This window comes from Trichoplusia ni, chromosome 2 (genome assembly GCF_003590095.1).
Source record: "Trichoplusia ni isolate ovarian cell line Hi5 chromosome 2, tn1, whole genome shotgun sequence".
NCBI classification, from domain to species: Eukaryota; Metazoa; Arthropoda; class Insecta; order Lepidoptera; family Noctuidae; genus Trichoplusia; species Trichoplusia ni.
In genome coordinates, this window is record NC_039479.1 from 6,511,547 (window position 1) to 6,528,601 (window position 17,055).

Sequence of the window (17,055 nt, forward strand, 5' to 3'; positions counted from 1 at the left end):
CGTCTAAAGTTTAGTGGGTGTGTCCGCTACAGGCGGCATCGGCATACGTTAATGGGCAGCTAGGTGTCTATTTCTTAAGTGAAACAAGTTAAAAGGCGCCAGACTCGCCTTCTAGGTCACTTCACTTTGGTGTCTTATACAGAGTGTGCTAGACAGAAAAGAGCTCATTGTTAGACAATCATTTGAAGAGAATGGATTTTCACATTGTTTGAACAATTGTTTATTTATTATAGACATGTTTATTTGTTTTTATTCTCACTGTCAAACAGTGTACTGGACAATTGTCTTCAATATAAAGAAAGAAATTTCAAAATTCCTTCGGATAGATGATACCAAAAACAAGAATCTATCCCAACGTTTTGTTTGGGTGTCATTAAGAAAATAGACACCAATTGAAAACTGACTCAGGTACCTACCAGATTCAAACCTTCAGCCAAGTGCGGATGCAACCAGACATCTCACCGCTAGGCTAGTCAACTCACTCACACCATATCTGAACATTTCTGAACTTTATTACAAAATCTAGATAAAGAGTTCTATTAAAAGTAAATAGAAAACAAATGACTATTACCGTTGAAAATAAACCTGTTTGCATACTTGATGTGACTTGCCTTGAAGATATTTTTCGAATTAGATCCGTCAACAAAGCAAATATACGTGAGGTTTTTAGAATAGGGAGAAACGGTAAAAACCTGTGTCAATGTAAGTCACGTAACGTAACGTCCTTATAAAGATAAGCCGCCTGTTCATTCCATATTTTTCAGTTTGAATCTTGTGTGTTATGATTCTACATCTCTGTAGGTTTTAGTATTTTTGCGTTTCCTGCGTACGACGTGCCTGTGTAAGGATTCTGCATTTTTTCTTTATCATTTGAAACGACTCCCATAATACGGATTATTATTCTTATGACGCGGGGATGTTGCAAACATTCAAGTCACAGACAACCAGACTCAGAAGAAACATTCGTGGATCACACAAATACTTGTCATACGCGGAGATCGAACTAACGACATGTCGTGCAGAGTAAGTTTTGCGCGGTGACATTTTTGCCGGGAGCAACCAGTGACCATGTTATTCCATTACATCTATAACAAGATATTGGTCAACATTATGTTTAGAGTTTATACACCGATAGAAAAAAGGAAATGTAGCTTTCAGTTGCCGCACAAGTAACGCACGCGGCGAGTGCACGACCCGCACATGTAATTATGCAACAATTAACTCGACTAATTACAGACTGCCTGAAGAATCCATATTAAATGCTCTTGAGACGTGCCAGTTTCTCGGCGAGAAGTATATTACCGACGTGAGAAAGTTTTCAGTGAATTATTAATAGTTTTATGCATTACAGAACCCTTGTATCGATTTCCTTTCGTTGTTAAGCAAGTTGTGTCGATTTTTTGATATCCTTATATTGTTGCGTTATATGTGATAATTAAAGTAATCAACGATTCCAACTGGAATTCGTATTAGATATTGCTAGAGGAACTAGCTAGGTTTCTATTTTCATAATAATGTTGTTTTTAAATAAACCGCTCTTAGTTCATACCAGCGATGCGAGGATGTTCTTGCATAGCGTTTTATTAAGAAATAAATTGTCAATTATAAGAGCTCCTTCACATAAAATAACAAATGATAACTACCTATTATTTGAATTCTTCGGCCACTTTACGTACTGCCGAGAAAAGATAATTGCATGCTATATTAAGGTTCCTTTAAAACCCATTGCCTGGACTATTACAACTTTCGTTTGGGCGTACATTTTCAACATTTGCAATTGGTGTAAGTGGTTTGGGAGAGTCTACGAAGTTGCATATTTGATATCCGAATTCACTGACCCCGGTCTCCGACTCGCCCTGCCAACTTACGAACCAACTGTACTAGCAAAAATCGACCTTAGCGCAACGAAATAAGTGTCTTTCTGTGCGATACTAGTAAATGTTTGTGAGACTTAATTCAATTTCCTGTAATAGGGAAATAATCTGTACGAAATTATATACAGAATGGATATTATTAAGTTTGATCTCATGCATCCTTGTTGGTCCGTAAAGATAATTATGCAAAAAGTTCTTATTCAACAAATACTAATTTTAATAAAAAAACTTAACTGTTAGATGGTGGTTGGATGTCTTGGTTTTAGAACATGAAAATAGAAATTCGTGAGGATGTGTTCCCATTTCGGTCGACAAAACGTTTCATCTGTTTCTTGGTATTTTTTGGTAACTGTGAACCGGAGAGTCTTTTAACTTAAAATTCCCATGAATACATCAACCCCTTTTCATTCCGCATCATAATGGGGTATTCATAGGTTCCGTGAGAAAGTTACCAGGCGTAGTAGTACATAAACTATTCAAAGGTTCGGGAGGGTAAGCTTCTATGTATTGTAGTCTATTTAAAAATTAACTACATAGCCGATGACAAAAATATCCAGTAGGAGAGTAAAAGCTACATTGCTTCCAAAATAAAATATGCCAGAAGAAGACTGGGCAGGGTTTTATTGGGAAATGAAGAAATGCGCAAATAATATAAGGAGGTTTAAGCTTGTATGCTGTCAATGAGTTTGCAGAGAAAAGGTGAATCATCCTAAAAACAACACATTTAAAACAGACAATTTCTTACTCAAAACCGTTGTTAAGTCAGCGTTTGATTAGTTCTTAGTATCAGGTACCAGGAGTACATAAAGTGTTGGAGGCGTCGCTGCCGCTACGTCGCGATGATATGACTATTTTATACGAGTCTAGGAGTGACGTAGCAAGCAGACGCGGACCCTCTCTAGGGAACCACCACCTGGCCGGAGCCATGTTCAAGACTTTTATTGTATAGATACCAAATAAAACTAATTTGTTTTTTTGGTAATTACAACGATCGCAAATCAATACTAACAAACTATACAGTTATTGTTTTCTAGTAATATCCAAAAATATTTGATAAGAAGACACTGGTAGATGGCATTCATTTACAGTGTTTTTCCGAATTCGGGAAAACGGTTTAAGGCTGATACAAATTTCTAGACTCATGTGTTCGCCTTCAATGATAACCACCAGGTTCATTGATTCAGTATTGTGAAATTCAGGTAAATAAATCCGTTTTGATATTAATTAAACGGACTACTTCTCAAACAAGTATTAGAACAATAATTCGTCAATTATAATTACATGTTTGAATAAAACCATTCCCTGTATTTGCCGTCGGACAGAACGCTAGACTTCTTAGTAAATATTGTAAATAAAGTAGGAGAACCCTTTACCACCACGTCAGGCTGGCCCACCAATAGTCGTGGACGTTGCCTACGTCACATGTACGTGGCCCAACACACCGCGAACTCTTCTATAATTCAATGAAATCGATCAAAGGCCGCACCTTATCTATCGCGATGTTTGATAAGACTGCGAGTAACTGATAGCTGTTAAATATTGAATTGAATTGAGATTAAAAGAAATTTAATCATCGCTTATCATAGTTTAAAAATATATTGAATTCCTTCTGTAATATTATCTCGATGTATGAAGAACTGTACCTACTAATTTATAAAATCTGAAAAAGTCTGAAAATCAATAATTCTGCAAAACATAACATAACTTTTCCACAAAAGCGAGATTTACTTACCAAAAATGTAAGTTTTTTTTCATCACCTTGTTTTATCGGCCCCCATAAATTAATTTCAAATACATATTTTATACAGTCTCGTTCAGTAATTTGGTACTATGACTGTAGAATATATAGGAAAGAAAATATTTAAACAACATAGTTCCATGCACGCTGGGTGTAATGATTTACGGATTCACGTTATTTTTTTCCGGAGTCACCTAAATCCTAGATGACGCGGACGGCCCTCTCGCGGTTATCTCATCCCCCATTCACTACTCACGGGCACTCGGTTAGTTTCTGAATCTCATGACGTATGCTCGCATCCGTACCCCTTTTTATCGGTGCCTCTCGTTACGGCCCCTATTACAGGCGTTCCGGCATTTCCAAGTTATTTTAGGCCGTAGAAAAGGGCTTTGAAGTTACACAAATCCTCTATCTTTATACTTAAAGTGACAAAGTGATATCATTATAGATGGAATAGTTTTGATACATTAAATTCAATAGGTTTACTAACTATGTTAGATAAAGAAAGAGCAGTCAATTGTATGGCTATAATTGTTTCAGATAAACCACAAGCATTATTTTGCAGAAATATCACTTGTCATGTTTAGCATATACATAATTATATAATTTATTTATTACATTTTTGCGCCCCCAAGTTTTAGAAGCCTGGAACATGGAGGCCCGTTGCACGAGTTGCACGATCACGTTAAAAGGTTAATTGATAACGGTTTATTCATGCGTATTTATCGGGATCGCCCGACTAGTTTCGGATCTAACCAGAGTCCTTAATCATTATCTCACTTCGCTTTCGCCTCCCATTCTTATAACATAATTCATTATTACCAGGCATACCTATTATCGCATTTGGTTTTAGTATAACATTCTTGACATTAAAATACGCATTTTTATTTGGCACATCCTTGATTGATGAGTCCCATCAATTACGCTTCCTTCACAGGGCTGTTGATAATGGTTTATTAACGAAAGCTATTAGGTATTTGTTCGTATTGTGATCGACATCTCGTGTTAGATCTCTGATAAACATGTGAATGTGTAATGTAAGTAATTATATCTACTAGTCACACAGGGTTGTCGCATCAAAGTTTTTAATAAAACTATTGAGGTCGTGTCCTTTTAAATTGTCAAGTACACAGGTTTTCGATGAAGTATGAAAAACTGTCGAAATTGATGAAAAACTATGTCATAATCTTGATTTAAATAATCTCCATTGTTGTATTTTCATTGCAGGCTGCTATATTGTCACAGTTATAGTCACACGTAAGCTCATTAGATCACAACAAAAAAAACGAGCGATTTTTGTCGCTCTGGGCCCGGTATCTCAGTCTAAAGGGAAACGCCTCCTGTAGGGCGTTATACAGAGGAATGACAATTGGCTTATGTTCTTAACATCTACATAATAATGCATGGCCCTAGTTATTTCATGGCCGTTCTTGGCCTCGCGCCCTTTTAGAAAATAATGTGTACTACGGAGTATTCTCTACGTCGTGACGTCGTGTTACACCTAGATTCCATCTCACCTAGATTCTAATGGAAAATTTTATTTGCGGTGTAAAACCTAGTATTTAGAACTCGCAACATAATAATTTTGACGTACCATTAGACAAAATACTTTTTGATGAATACTCCGTGGTGTCGCAGTTATACAGCCAATACATTAACGGTGTTGCCAGCCCTAATAGAGGCAGTAAATAGGCTCGCGTGTAGCGCAGAAGTCACCGCCCTAGCTGACATGCAAACCTAACATATGTGTACGTATATATTGTTATTTTTATCTACTGTATTGTTCTGAAACTAAGTCAGATAGTTATAAATAGATATTTCGCTTGTACGGTAAATATGACGTCAGAAACAAGTTATTCAAGGTTTTTTGAATTCGTTACCGTTCTTGTGTTCGACGTTTTCAAAAACTGCTTTCATTTCAATATTTTTAAGGATGCTTGAAGACTGACTTAGTCTTTTTATTTGTGATCTGATTTTGACTATTCAATTTTTCGGTTCTATGGAGGAACGTTTAAACAAAAAAACAGTACTATTATAGTCCACGGCTTGGCAGATACTGTTACTACTCAAACGGAACGTTACTTTTGAGGCATTTTAGGTTAGTATTCGGTTTCAGATTCCCTACTCAAAGGGTTTCAAGGAACTCTATTATTAGGACTACCTGTCTGTCACCAGGCGTCTCATGAACTCTCACCCAGTACTATTGATTCGTAATAGCTATGTGGCTACACGGCTGATAATTTTAGAGAATATGTATTTCTGTTGCTGCTAGCAATAAAAACAAAAAAGAATAAAGATCAAAGTTAGGCCACGTTACGTTGCTACTTTCATAAAGAGAAGCCGCTACTGAATATCCAGTGTTGTGAGGCTGACTAGCAAATGACCGGGTTTTTATTTTTAAATTACCTAATTCAAGATTTGTGAAGAAAAAATATGACTTTTGTTTGTTGACAAGCAATACTCCTAAAAAAACTTTACTAAGATTTTATTACAGGTACTATAGGGTACTTACTGTAGTTAGTGATAGTTCTGTTTCTGTGACTTTTCCACATGATTGGCCAAAAACTAGTTTTTAGACTAAATGCTTGTAATTAGTTATCACTTTGAAATAATACCAGTAAAGTAATAAAAACCGTTCCATGTTAATTCGGTGGTGACGTCAACTGGCTTGGTAATTATGTACCCTTGATGTTGTAAATGTCAATATTGGACTGATGTTAGGGCTGATAAAAGGTTTTGATGTTTGTATGACGTCTACAGTAAATGAAGGGATACCTTTATGGGTAAATGGTTTTTAAATAGATAGAGAAATTAATTAGGCCGAAGCTTTTTTGTGTTCGAGACTTAAAAAAATAATAGATTTAAAACTCTAAATACCCTCTGACACTCCCCTGGACTATCACCACACAGAGAGAAGACTGTCTTTCTCTAAGAACTGTCTTATTTTGAGAGGCGGTGACAGGCGCCCACGTCGAAATGCACTTTCCAAATTGTTTTTTTTTGGTTTCCTTCTTTTACAAGCGAGGATTCAAGCAAAAACAAATGACTTGAAAATTTGAACTACAGAATTACTGGGTCACAATGGCACTTTATAAATTGTGTGGACAGTCTCTTAACATAGTTGCATGCAATGTTTGTTGTACGGTGATAAAGTCAAACTAAGTAATATTTACGATAAGTATCGATAACCTAGTTTGTGATTATCTAGACAATATGGTACATGACGGAACAGGAAACAGAAAAGAAAAACATGTACTAATAATATGTTTAATGCACGAGTGTTACGAATCCTACGAGTAATATAAAGCTGAAGAGTTTGTTTGTTTACTTGAGCGAGCTTACCTCAGAAACTGCTGGTCCGTTTTGAGAAAAAATATCAGTATTAGATAGTTGATTTACTGGAGAATAAAGGGTACAAGACCATCACGCTAAAATCGATAGGAGCAGGGCAGCATTGAGAAATATTACCAAAACTGGGAGAAATTATCACTTTTAAGTTTAAAGTCTAATCGTTATAATTATTCAATGTTAAGCAAAGTTGCTTCTATATCTCTATAACCACGTGTCCACGTGTACCACGTACATAGGTCGCGCGCAACAGCAGTAATAATATAAATAAGTAGATTGTTCTCCCTCCTACAAAACTGTATGTGAGGACATTTACACCATTTATATGGCAATGTAAAAATGCTATCGTCAAAGCTTAAACACAATGGGAGACAATAGTATATTGATGTCTTGGTGACGTATTGAATATTAAAATCAAGCTAAACTAAACTTTAAAAGGATAGAAAATTTAAGATACAAAACAAAAAAAACAGAAATAGACCTGAAGGCGTTTGAGGTGCGTCAGCATTCATTATGTACAGGGTGTGTGCGGATCACCTTTTGTAGTATAATGAACATAGGGGTGTTACGTTTCAATTAACACAATGCTGACCAGATAATGACGTCAGCCGACTTGTATAGAACAGCTATTTTGGGGAATTGCATGAAACGAATTATATAACAGAATGTTAGAGATTTTTCTCACGTTTTTTATAAACTTTTCTTGTTTGTTTGTCGTTCCGGTTGGATTTTGCAACTCAATTTTGAGGCACTTCCCGATAAGCTAGCAGGCTGATTTTTTCAGGGTAGCTTCAAACCCGATGACAATGCAACTTACAACTATAAAAACGGCTGGAGCGATTTTGATAAAATTTGAGTGGCGTGACATTTCAGAACGTGGGTACCTATTAGATTTTTTCAATCTATTAATTATTTACTATTTTCTGAATGGATATGAGTAATACAATTTTGGGCATTGAAAATGGCTTTTATTTTTACATGTTAGAGTTGTTTATTCTTTACCTACGCCGTAACCACGTTTCTACACATACACTACTATGAATAAATATGTGGGATCCGTGTATTATTTCGTTTGCGTGTTTCTTACGTCTGGTTACATCTCGGGAGACTCTTCTGCCTCTGTGGAAAGTAGGCAGCCCCAGAATAAGTAACGTGGAACACTACAGACACATCCGTCAATTTTCTCATTCGTGAATAAATAATATTGCATACAAACAACATTTTATAGTCACGTCAAAGGAAAAATAATATAACATCGGATGAAAAAATTGAAGTAAAAAGGTCTGCTACAAAAATGACTAAAGGAGTTAAGTAGAACCGATCAGTAACTATTACATAATTAATTAATTAATTACCTACTTTTTGTATCATAAACAGAACGTTTCCAAAAGCTATTGAAAAAAAATTATAATTACTACCTTTGTTGGAATCGCCCAAATATATGATCTATCGACAAAATACACTATGAATAAAAATAAACTTGGTAAATAGTAATACATATGTAGTATAGAAAAAGGGTTGCTTTGACATATTTTAGAGACACGGCACAACGTCGTCGAAACTTAATAACATAGATACGTTAGTAAGAATTTCCTTTGAACTTATAAGGGGTAATTTTCTTTAAAAATCGATAACCTTGTTTGTCGTCAAAAGAAAGTGGTATTGTTCTATCTATAAAACAATATGGCGCAACAAATGTATATTAAAAGTGGCCGATGTTATCACGGGAATAAATTGTTAAGAAATAAAATGTTAAAGCATTTAAAGTAAATAGAAACATGCAAATACAATAAAAAGGAACTTTTATTAACAGATGATAACTGAGATGAAGTATTCTCCCATCGTATATAAAACTAAAATAAAATAGGAAGTAAAAAATCACGACACTTAACAAAATATTGCAGAGACTGGTGAGGTAGCAAATGCAAGTTATCGATCATCATTAAATATCTATGGTTCCTGACATTTCGCTTCCCGCGCTCAAATACAGATAAAAAAATAAAATGTCAACGACTACCGATCGCCGATCGTCGTCGACGGGGTAAAGAGAAATACCTTTGGAATAAGGTATAAATTCGCGTGATAAATAACAATAAATGTAGAAGTACGAACCTGTTGGCGGCGTAACGGGACGAACACGGCCGAGGGAGTGACGGGAAAACTCCAATATTGGACCGCTAATGTCATTTATATTGGAGCCAACATTTGGTTTAACTGGCATTTGATTTGGAATTTGCTTTTTACCACGGTTTCGTCTGAAATGTTTTTGTCAGTGTAAACAAATACAACAATACTGTGTTATCGTTATCGTACACCTATTTCTAGGTGTTATCGGGGTTGATAGCAGAGTTCAAAATATCAGAGAATTGAATTAATACCTACTTATATAGGTGTTTAGTTTTATATCATCAATTAATATTAGGTGTTAAAAGACGATTTTCATTTCATTTTTCTATTTTAATCCCATGTTACGGAATTCAAGATTACATGATATTGATGCCTGCGTCATAAAATGTTTAGTCATCAATCATACGCAAAATGATCCTAACAAAACACGAATCCAGTATTTACGCAGCAAATAAACCGCACTCAGAGATGATGTTGGAAAACCGATAATAACAGTTGGGGGAAGTTTTCGTCCAAGGTTTGTTGAGCTGTTGGCGTGTGTGGCCAATGTGCGCCAACGTTGGGTATAGGGCGGGAAGCAAGCCTCCCTTCATTCGGTTTCCCAACGCCGGGGGTGCGCGCCGCGTCCTCGCAAACTTCTCTCGCGACCGAAGTGTATCGTGATTCGTGAATAAATTCAATTATTGTGTCTACAGTAGACTACAGTGAAATTGTTAACTGATATTGTACAGACGTGTATGCTGAAGATAGATTTGACGCATTTTGTAAGTTTGTTTACTGCTACAAGTTGTTTTACATTTTCCGGGAAATGGTTTGTTCTTGCAGTTATGGAAAGTCCAAAAGTTTGAGAGCACGTGAATCATAGACATGGTGATATCTGATTAATAAATAGGTAATGAAACTTAAGCAGGAATGCTAGTAAATAAGCTTTCTTAGACGGCTTTGTGGGAAACATTTTTCGTTTAAAGCACTTAAAGAATATTTTAAAGTTAGTTTATTAGTTAGGTTATTATTTCAATCAAAAAGTTAAAAAATAATAATGAATATAGTATTTAACATTTCGTAATTTACTGCAAATCATTATATTCTTATCGTATAACAAAAAAAACAGTGGTTTAAAAAATCTTTAAAGTTACAGATACTAATAAAAAATAGTATAATTTGACGCTTTTAGCTAATTGTAATAAAATTGTACAGTCTATTAGGAACAGCCGTGAAAATATCTAGTTGCGAGTGAATATATTTATTTAAAAGTGTTATTTTTCAATTTAAAAGATGCCATTGTAGATCCTTATTATTATTTTTATACAATTACGTTATCAATGACAAAAAAAGTTATTTATAAATTTATTTTGGTGAATTCACTATTTTTAATATTAAGTTTCCCTTGCCTATTTATTTAGGCGAATAAAATCAAAGTTAAACATATATTATTGTTACAGATTCGCCAGAGCCACGCACAACTTTGATTAACATGTCAAGTTGATAAAAGTAAACTCCTCAAAAACTGGCTGAATAACAAATGTTATAGAAAATACAGAAAAAAGACGCTAGAAAAAGAATTAGAAAATTTTTATAAATTTAAAAACAGAAAACGCACAAAATTAGTGGCGGCAGTCGCGTAGGCGGCGCCGCGCGGTGCGGTTGTGGCTCGCTGGCACCGCTGGTGGCTGGTGGCGGGCGCGGGGGCTGCTAGCGCTCAGCGCAGCCCGCTCGGCTGGGCCATGGGCAGCTCACAGCGGTTAGCCGCAGTAGCGGCCGTCTCTCATGCGAGGCACTACTACAATCACACACAACCAGAGGTGCACACCGAGGTCTCCTCATACAATATCAATATATTCTTCGTCAGGTGGGTAACAAACAATGATTATCGATTGATTTCTCCATCACCTTTCGTAAGTTAGATCAAACATAAACGATCCGTTCTATTTGAAATCTGAGCTAGAGCGCAAAATGACACTAATAATAAATTCTAAACGCATAAAAGCAGAGCGACACTCGTTTGGATTGAACCGTAATTTAAAACTATAACGTGTATATGAGTAGTAAAGCCTGCGCCACAAGTACGTCGTAACCACTTTATGGTGATAACGAGACTCCAGCACCATATTTCAATCTTCGATAACGACTGGACAACTTTAAAACTTTATTAGCTACTGTTGCCGGGCGCGGTAATGCCATGCGATCGAACTCTTAAGTGATATCAAGGGGTATATCGTCAACCTACATCAATTGGCTGAAACAGTTGTCTATAAAATTTTACCCTTATTTGCTTGAAAGAGGAAATATTTCAATAAATCAAACGTATGTAGGCTTCCTATGGCATTCAGCAATAAGTTAGAATGCCTCCAAACTGTGAAAATCATGTAATGTCTCTACATTCACAAGTTCGCATAAGTATAATTCTCACGGATTAAATTAAGCGTGATCATATTAATTAAATACGAAATAATGATTATAAGTTAGAGGAACTTTTTGAACAGTTACTCGGGATTTATGAAAGGCTCAGCAAAAGGGTTAAAGTGGGGATAATACAGTATTATTCTGACGCTACACCAGGTGGAGCGCGACCTTTAAAAATGTACTTAAATGAAAGAGGATTCAAATTCTTTTGGATTAAGTGGACTCTTTCATGATTCATAACGGGATTTGTAAAGTATTAAATATATTGTTGAGTAGGTATTTTTTTCCCAAATTAAAAGGGTTAGAGAGGTAATGTAGGAATTAGGGATCTGGGATAACACAGAATTAGTTAACAAGGTATATTTTGTAAGGTAAAATTAGTTCGATTCACTTTAGTTTGTACCTATCATACCCCAAATTATTTCTGAACAAATGTAACAGTTTATGGTTCAATATGCAAGTACATTTTTGGGCACAGAAGAATAGGATATAAATGTATAAACACCCATTTGACTAGAATATTGAGAAAAAAACCAGAGCGTCAATAACGATCATAACAGTCATTTACAACGCTTTTCTACCAAGCAATAACGTTGATATTCCCTTAACATATACAAGTAAATTCAAAGACATTACCTAACCATAACTCTGGTAATAAGATTTAGTGCATAAGTTCGGACTGTCCCAAGTATTGATGGTAATGTGTCGTGAAGGGATTACCCAGACCGTCCAAGTTGGTTCCAGTTACCGGATAGATGTAACTTGCTAATTGGACACGTGATACCTAATGCCGGACACTCGATTAATTGATAGACTTCTTGATTCGATCCTCCATTGGACATCTGATGGATTAAGCAATATTGACAGGAAATGTATGAATTTGAATCTACGGGAACGATGAATGGCGAAAATTAATGATCGATAATGAGGTGACTTTGACTTGTCTAGGAGAAGTGTATTATTGTGCTACGTTTGAATGATGGATTAGTTACTTGCTAAAAATCTGATAGAAAAAACATTTCTCGCAGTAATTAATAAAGATATCTTCTTAAAATAATAACATCAGCTGGGATGACCTTATTATAATCTAATACCGAATGATAAATGTCTTAATTGGAATGATCGTTAATTTCAGAAAAATGATCGTTTCGTTAGAGTGCTCGTTGGAAAATTCCAAATAAATATAGACCCGTCTTGACCCAATTTCAACCAAGTTTTAGGACACAGCAAATAGGTCGTGAATATCCTTACGTTTGCTTCGAATAAGTCACATATGAATACGTTACAAGTGGTTATGTTTTAAAAGGTTATCTCTCGATAAATCACTTATCTGAAGTGGCAAAAAAATCACCTTACAATTAGCAACACAGGCAAAATCGCGCAGAGGCCATTTAACCCAGAAATGTACTGATATGATCATATATTTTACATAAATACCGGTAAAGCGTATTACAGTATAAGCTGTAAGTCGAAAAATATACGTATGACTTTTTTATTTTGGCGCAAACGGCCATAAAGCGATAAGAATCTACGTACGTTGTGTGCTTAAGGGATCCATTTGCAGTCCCGGCTTGGGGCGTGAATCGCGAGTATATTTGAGGAAGACGGCGTTAAGGGGATAACTGTATCAATTAATATGTATTATAAAATCTAATTAAAGAATATAACAACACTGTTTTGTTTTCACTAGTTTGTGAAATAGTTACGGAATTTGTATCCGGATAAATACACAATTTCAAAAAGTTGAATAGTTCGGGAAAGACGCACTCTGGCTTCCGAAAGTTATTTTTGGAAACAATCAAGGCGCACGCTTCTAAACTGAATATTTCCGAGATAGTTTGCTAGTTTCGTTTATAATAATAAATATTTCGATCCAACTATTTCATGTGCGCCAGTAATGAAAAAGTTTTATAACTTTTTGTCGCCGCAACAAAGTTTTGGGGGTTCACCACGAGTTCCGGTCTTGCACATCAGGTTTTTATTAAATACAAGTGCGTGGTTTGTGAACATTTCCAAATAAATTGATATATGAAATTATTCCTAAAGAGCCGCATCCATTAAAAAGAAGATATCTTTTATCATTGTTCATGCTCAATAGTTTCAAAAAACGTCACCTATGACTACACTTTTCATAAAAATACATAACAATGAATCATTCAATCAACTCATCCTATCCTGGTCATGGACATAGTCCTTTCCTTAGATACGTCACCACATCCTATCCTCTGCCTTCAGCATCCAGATGGAGCCAGGTACCTTTTAGGTCATCCTTCCATCGGGGCGTCCTACACGGCTTATATCCTACCTTCGCCGATTCGTAATCTCCACCCAATGATTCGTCTGCTCCAACGGCCATCGATCCTTCGGTAGTCCACTACCACTTCAGCTTACTAACTGTACAAGCTATGTTGTCTGCAGTTATTCTCCCGATAATCTCATATCGGATTTTATCCCTTACGGAAACTCTGAGCAAAGCTCGCTGAGTGACGTTAAAACATACAAAACAATGGGAAAGAATGATTAAACATTTTCACCTTCATAATATCAATAGTAACAGGACCCCAAACAATGAGCGTATTAAGTGATCTACAGTTACTGTATCGATGTTCGCAATTAACGATAATCTATCAGTAACAAGTTGAAACAAGTGAATGTACAGCGTGTTGGCTGTGGAGCGAGTCATTACTCCGAGACTGGAGTAGTGAGCAAATAGATAATGGAATGACCAGAAATGTAGCTTTGAAGAGTTAAACGTGTTATACGTGAGACATGATGTGATAGAGACAAAGAATTCGTTGTACATGGTGTTTTTTTTTAATCTTGGGCCCGTTTTCTATCTGGTTCCTGATGACGTTAAAGAAAAGTTTCGTGAAGTGATTTCATGTTTTTAATTTTAATAACACTCTACTCACACGTATTTATCGTAAAGCCCGTAAACCCAGTAAGTAAATTCTTTTCTAATGGATAAGTAACTAAAATTACCGACCAACAGCTGGTCAGTGGAATCCGTCAAACGGAATCTTAATTTGCTAAACAGACTACCTCATAATTCTGATTAAAGACAGCGAAAAGGCTTTAAAGGCATCACCACAAACGTACCGCGATGTTACAATGGTACACACACATAAGTCAAATCACATTCGGTAACAAAAAAGAGCGAAAATGAACCTTGAAACTCCGTAATACAGATTATGGAAATGTCAAAATGCTACGCTAAATTTGCTCTGCAATGTACATAGTTTGATAGTGATGTTAATTAAGCTATCGACGGCCCGATCGCGGCGGATTTATCTCCCTGTAATTAACGCCGATGTTTGAATTAATTTACGGACCGAGATTCGCTGGAAACAAAAGTAATGTCACATTTCTAATATCTGACGCTGATTCATGGTCAACGAAAATGTATTAAACAATTTCAGGTTTCCGAGTTATTTAGATATAGAACAAAAACTTTCATCATTTGTTTTTTTTTATAGTTTTATTTATACTTCTTTGTTTTTAATTGACAAAACATACGATTTTACGTTAAATAAATTGTACATTCACGGAAATACATTGAACATTCTGGAATTATAAACAATTTTATTAATCCGTCGAATTAGTGTCGGATGTTTTAATTGGGGAAATTATCTTTATTACATTCCCGCTGCAGTGTAAAATATGACCGCATAATTGATCCCAAGGAAACGTGTCAACGTAGAATATCTATATCGAAATTAAAAGTAGAAATAAGATATGATTTTGAAATTATTACTACTTATTCCAGAAGAATTTCAGTTTTTTTCTCCTATCTTTTTTATATTTCCCTGTCTATGGTTGTATAAAGTTCAAAGGTTACCAACATAAAAAATTACGTGACACACTCGTGTTAAATTTTATCACGTATTACAAGTTACCTGTATTGAGATATCAGTGCTTATCATGGTTCAAGTAATGAGCCGACGCGAGGATCGTAAAACAGAGAAATGGGTGTGGGGGGAAGTGCAGTAGTATCAGAGGGGGGGGGTTCTGTCAGGTTGATAGCTTGCAAAATATTTAATCTGTGACCCACTTGAGAGTTCAGACAACACCTTACAAGTTCGCGAAAGGAATTTCGGTTAGGTCACGATAAGTTTAGCCGGGCGCTGAGACATATTTCATTTATTCTCATTTTTCATCTATTTTTGAGTAACGAGCTAACTGTTATTCTATATTTGAGTGACTTTAACCAATAAGACTCTAGGCGAACCCTCGTTAACCGTTGGAACTGCGGTTGCTTCGCGTACGTAATTTATTACTGCAACTTTTTTAAGGTGAATGTAATATCTCGAATAGCGTAGTTATTATTATCTGTATGGATGTATGTCTTTTTTATTTAATAATAAATGGAACTAAATGTACGAATAACCTCGTACATTCATAGGCATCATAGGCACCCAAACGTATTATCTTGGAACTTAAATCTGATTAGCCGATGTCGACTGCAACGCAGGTGGAGAGAAAAATAAACAATAGAAGATGCAATCTGTGTTCCAAAATTGATTGATATATGTTTTAAAATAGTATTTGTTTGACCAGCGCGACGTTATGCGGGGTGTTGGTGGCTGTGTGCGCTGCCTGCTGGAGACGCTCTCCTTCACCAGACAAGCCTGAGGATGCCGCCTGCCACGGAGTCTACACAGTCAGCGGAGACGCGAGGTTACTGCAGGTCAGTGAATCATCTACGAAGCTGTGTGTAGTTTGTTGATAGGCTCTGATCTTGCCTCTTACATACCTTGGGATGTAACTATCATTAGCGCGCATGCTGTAACTTTTTAACAGTAAATACTAATGCTTACGTTTTTGAAACTATTTTTCTATTCTAAGCAGTATTTGAGAATTGCAGGGCCTTTACAATTCATAGTTTAATATTTGTCATTGGATAAAATCCGTTTTAAAGGTATGCTACTACAATTAATATTTTTAACTGAAATTCGAGATTCACTCAAAAACTAAGTTGATTTATTAATTTACGTAATTCGGTAGACGATAAGAACTCCATTAAAATCCTTAATCCACCCACATTAAGTTCCGAAACCATTATGTATTATATTTTTTAAAGATAAATTTTTATATCAATTCAAAGGCGAATGGTTTCACCTATTATTATGGAGACGACAGGTTGCAATCCCTTTGTGCTCAAGAGTCAGGCTATATAGAGGGGAGTTTCGAAGCCAATATGGCGTCGAATGCCGTGAATGTATGCGAGATCAGTACAACAATGCATTCTGACACGTCAATGTATACGTGGCTCTGGCTAGCCATCGCTCAGGTGCGAACATAGTACACTGATTGTTTTGAGTGAAACGTTCAAGATCTTAGGGTACTGGACGTTTTGGGGATATAAATATTTTCAGTTGATCTTAATTGGTAAAGGACTAAAAATGGTTAAAGCTTATTCCAGTCATAGAAGAAGACGTGCTATGAGATGTAGAGCGCTACTTTTTTTATTGAAACTGCTGGGTCCTATCGCAGTATACCTTATGACAAATGCATCTAGATATATATTATAAAGGCATCAAAAACTATGATACTGAAGAGAACGTT

At 35.9% G+C, this 17,055-nt stretch overlaps 2 protein-coding genes across 3 annotated transcripts in view; one reads left to right on the plus strand and one right to left on the minus strand.

Moving 5' to 3' along the window:
* The window catches only part of LOC113505283 (probable beta-hexosaminidase fdl), a 68,533-nt gene that overhangs the window by 2,967 nt on the left and 48,511 nt on the right, over positions 1-17,055 (minus strand). The gene's annotated exons all lie outside the window — the stretch shown is intronic.
* LOC113505293 overlaps positions 7,768-17,055 on the plus strand; it is a 29,048-nt gene continuing 19,760 nt past the window's right edge. The window contains exons 1-3 of one of the 2 annotated variants that reach the window (XM_026887925.1): positions 7,768-9,851; positions 10,530-10,936; positions 16,048-16,177. In XM_026887925.1, the coding sequence (XP_026743726.1) occupies positions 10,812-10,936; positions 16,048-16,177 (255 nt within the window). In that variant the 5' untranslated portion in view covers positions 7,768-9,851; positions 10,530-10,811. Of the gene's footprint in view, positions 9,852-10,455; positions 10,937-16,047; positions 16,178-17,055 lie in introns of those variants that run through there. The other variant, XM_026887917.1, reaches the window with a different exon arrangement.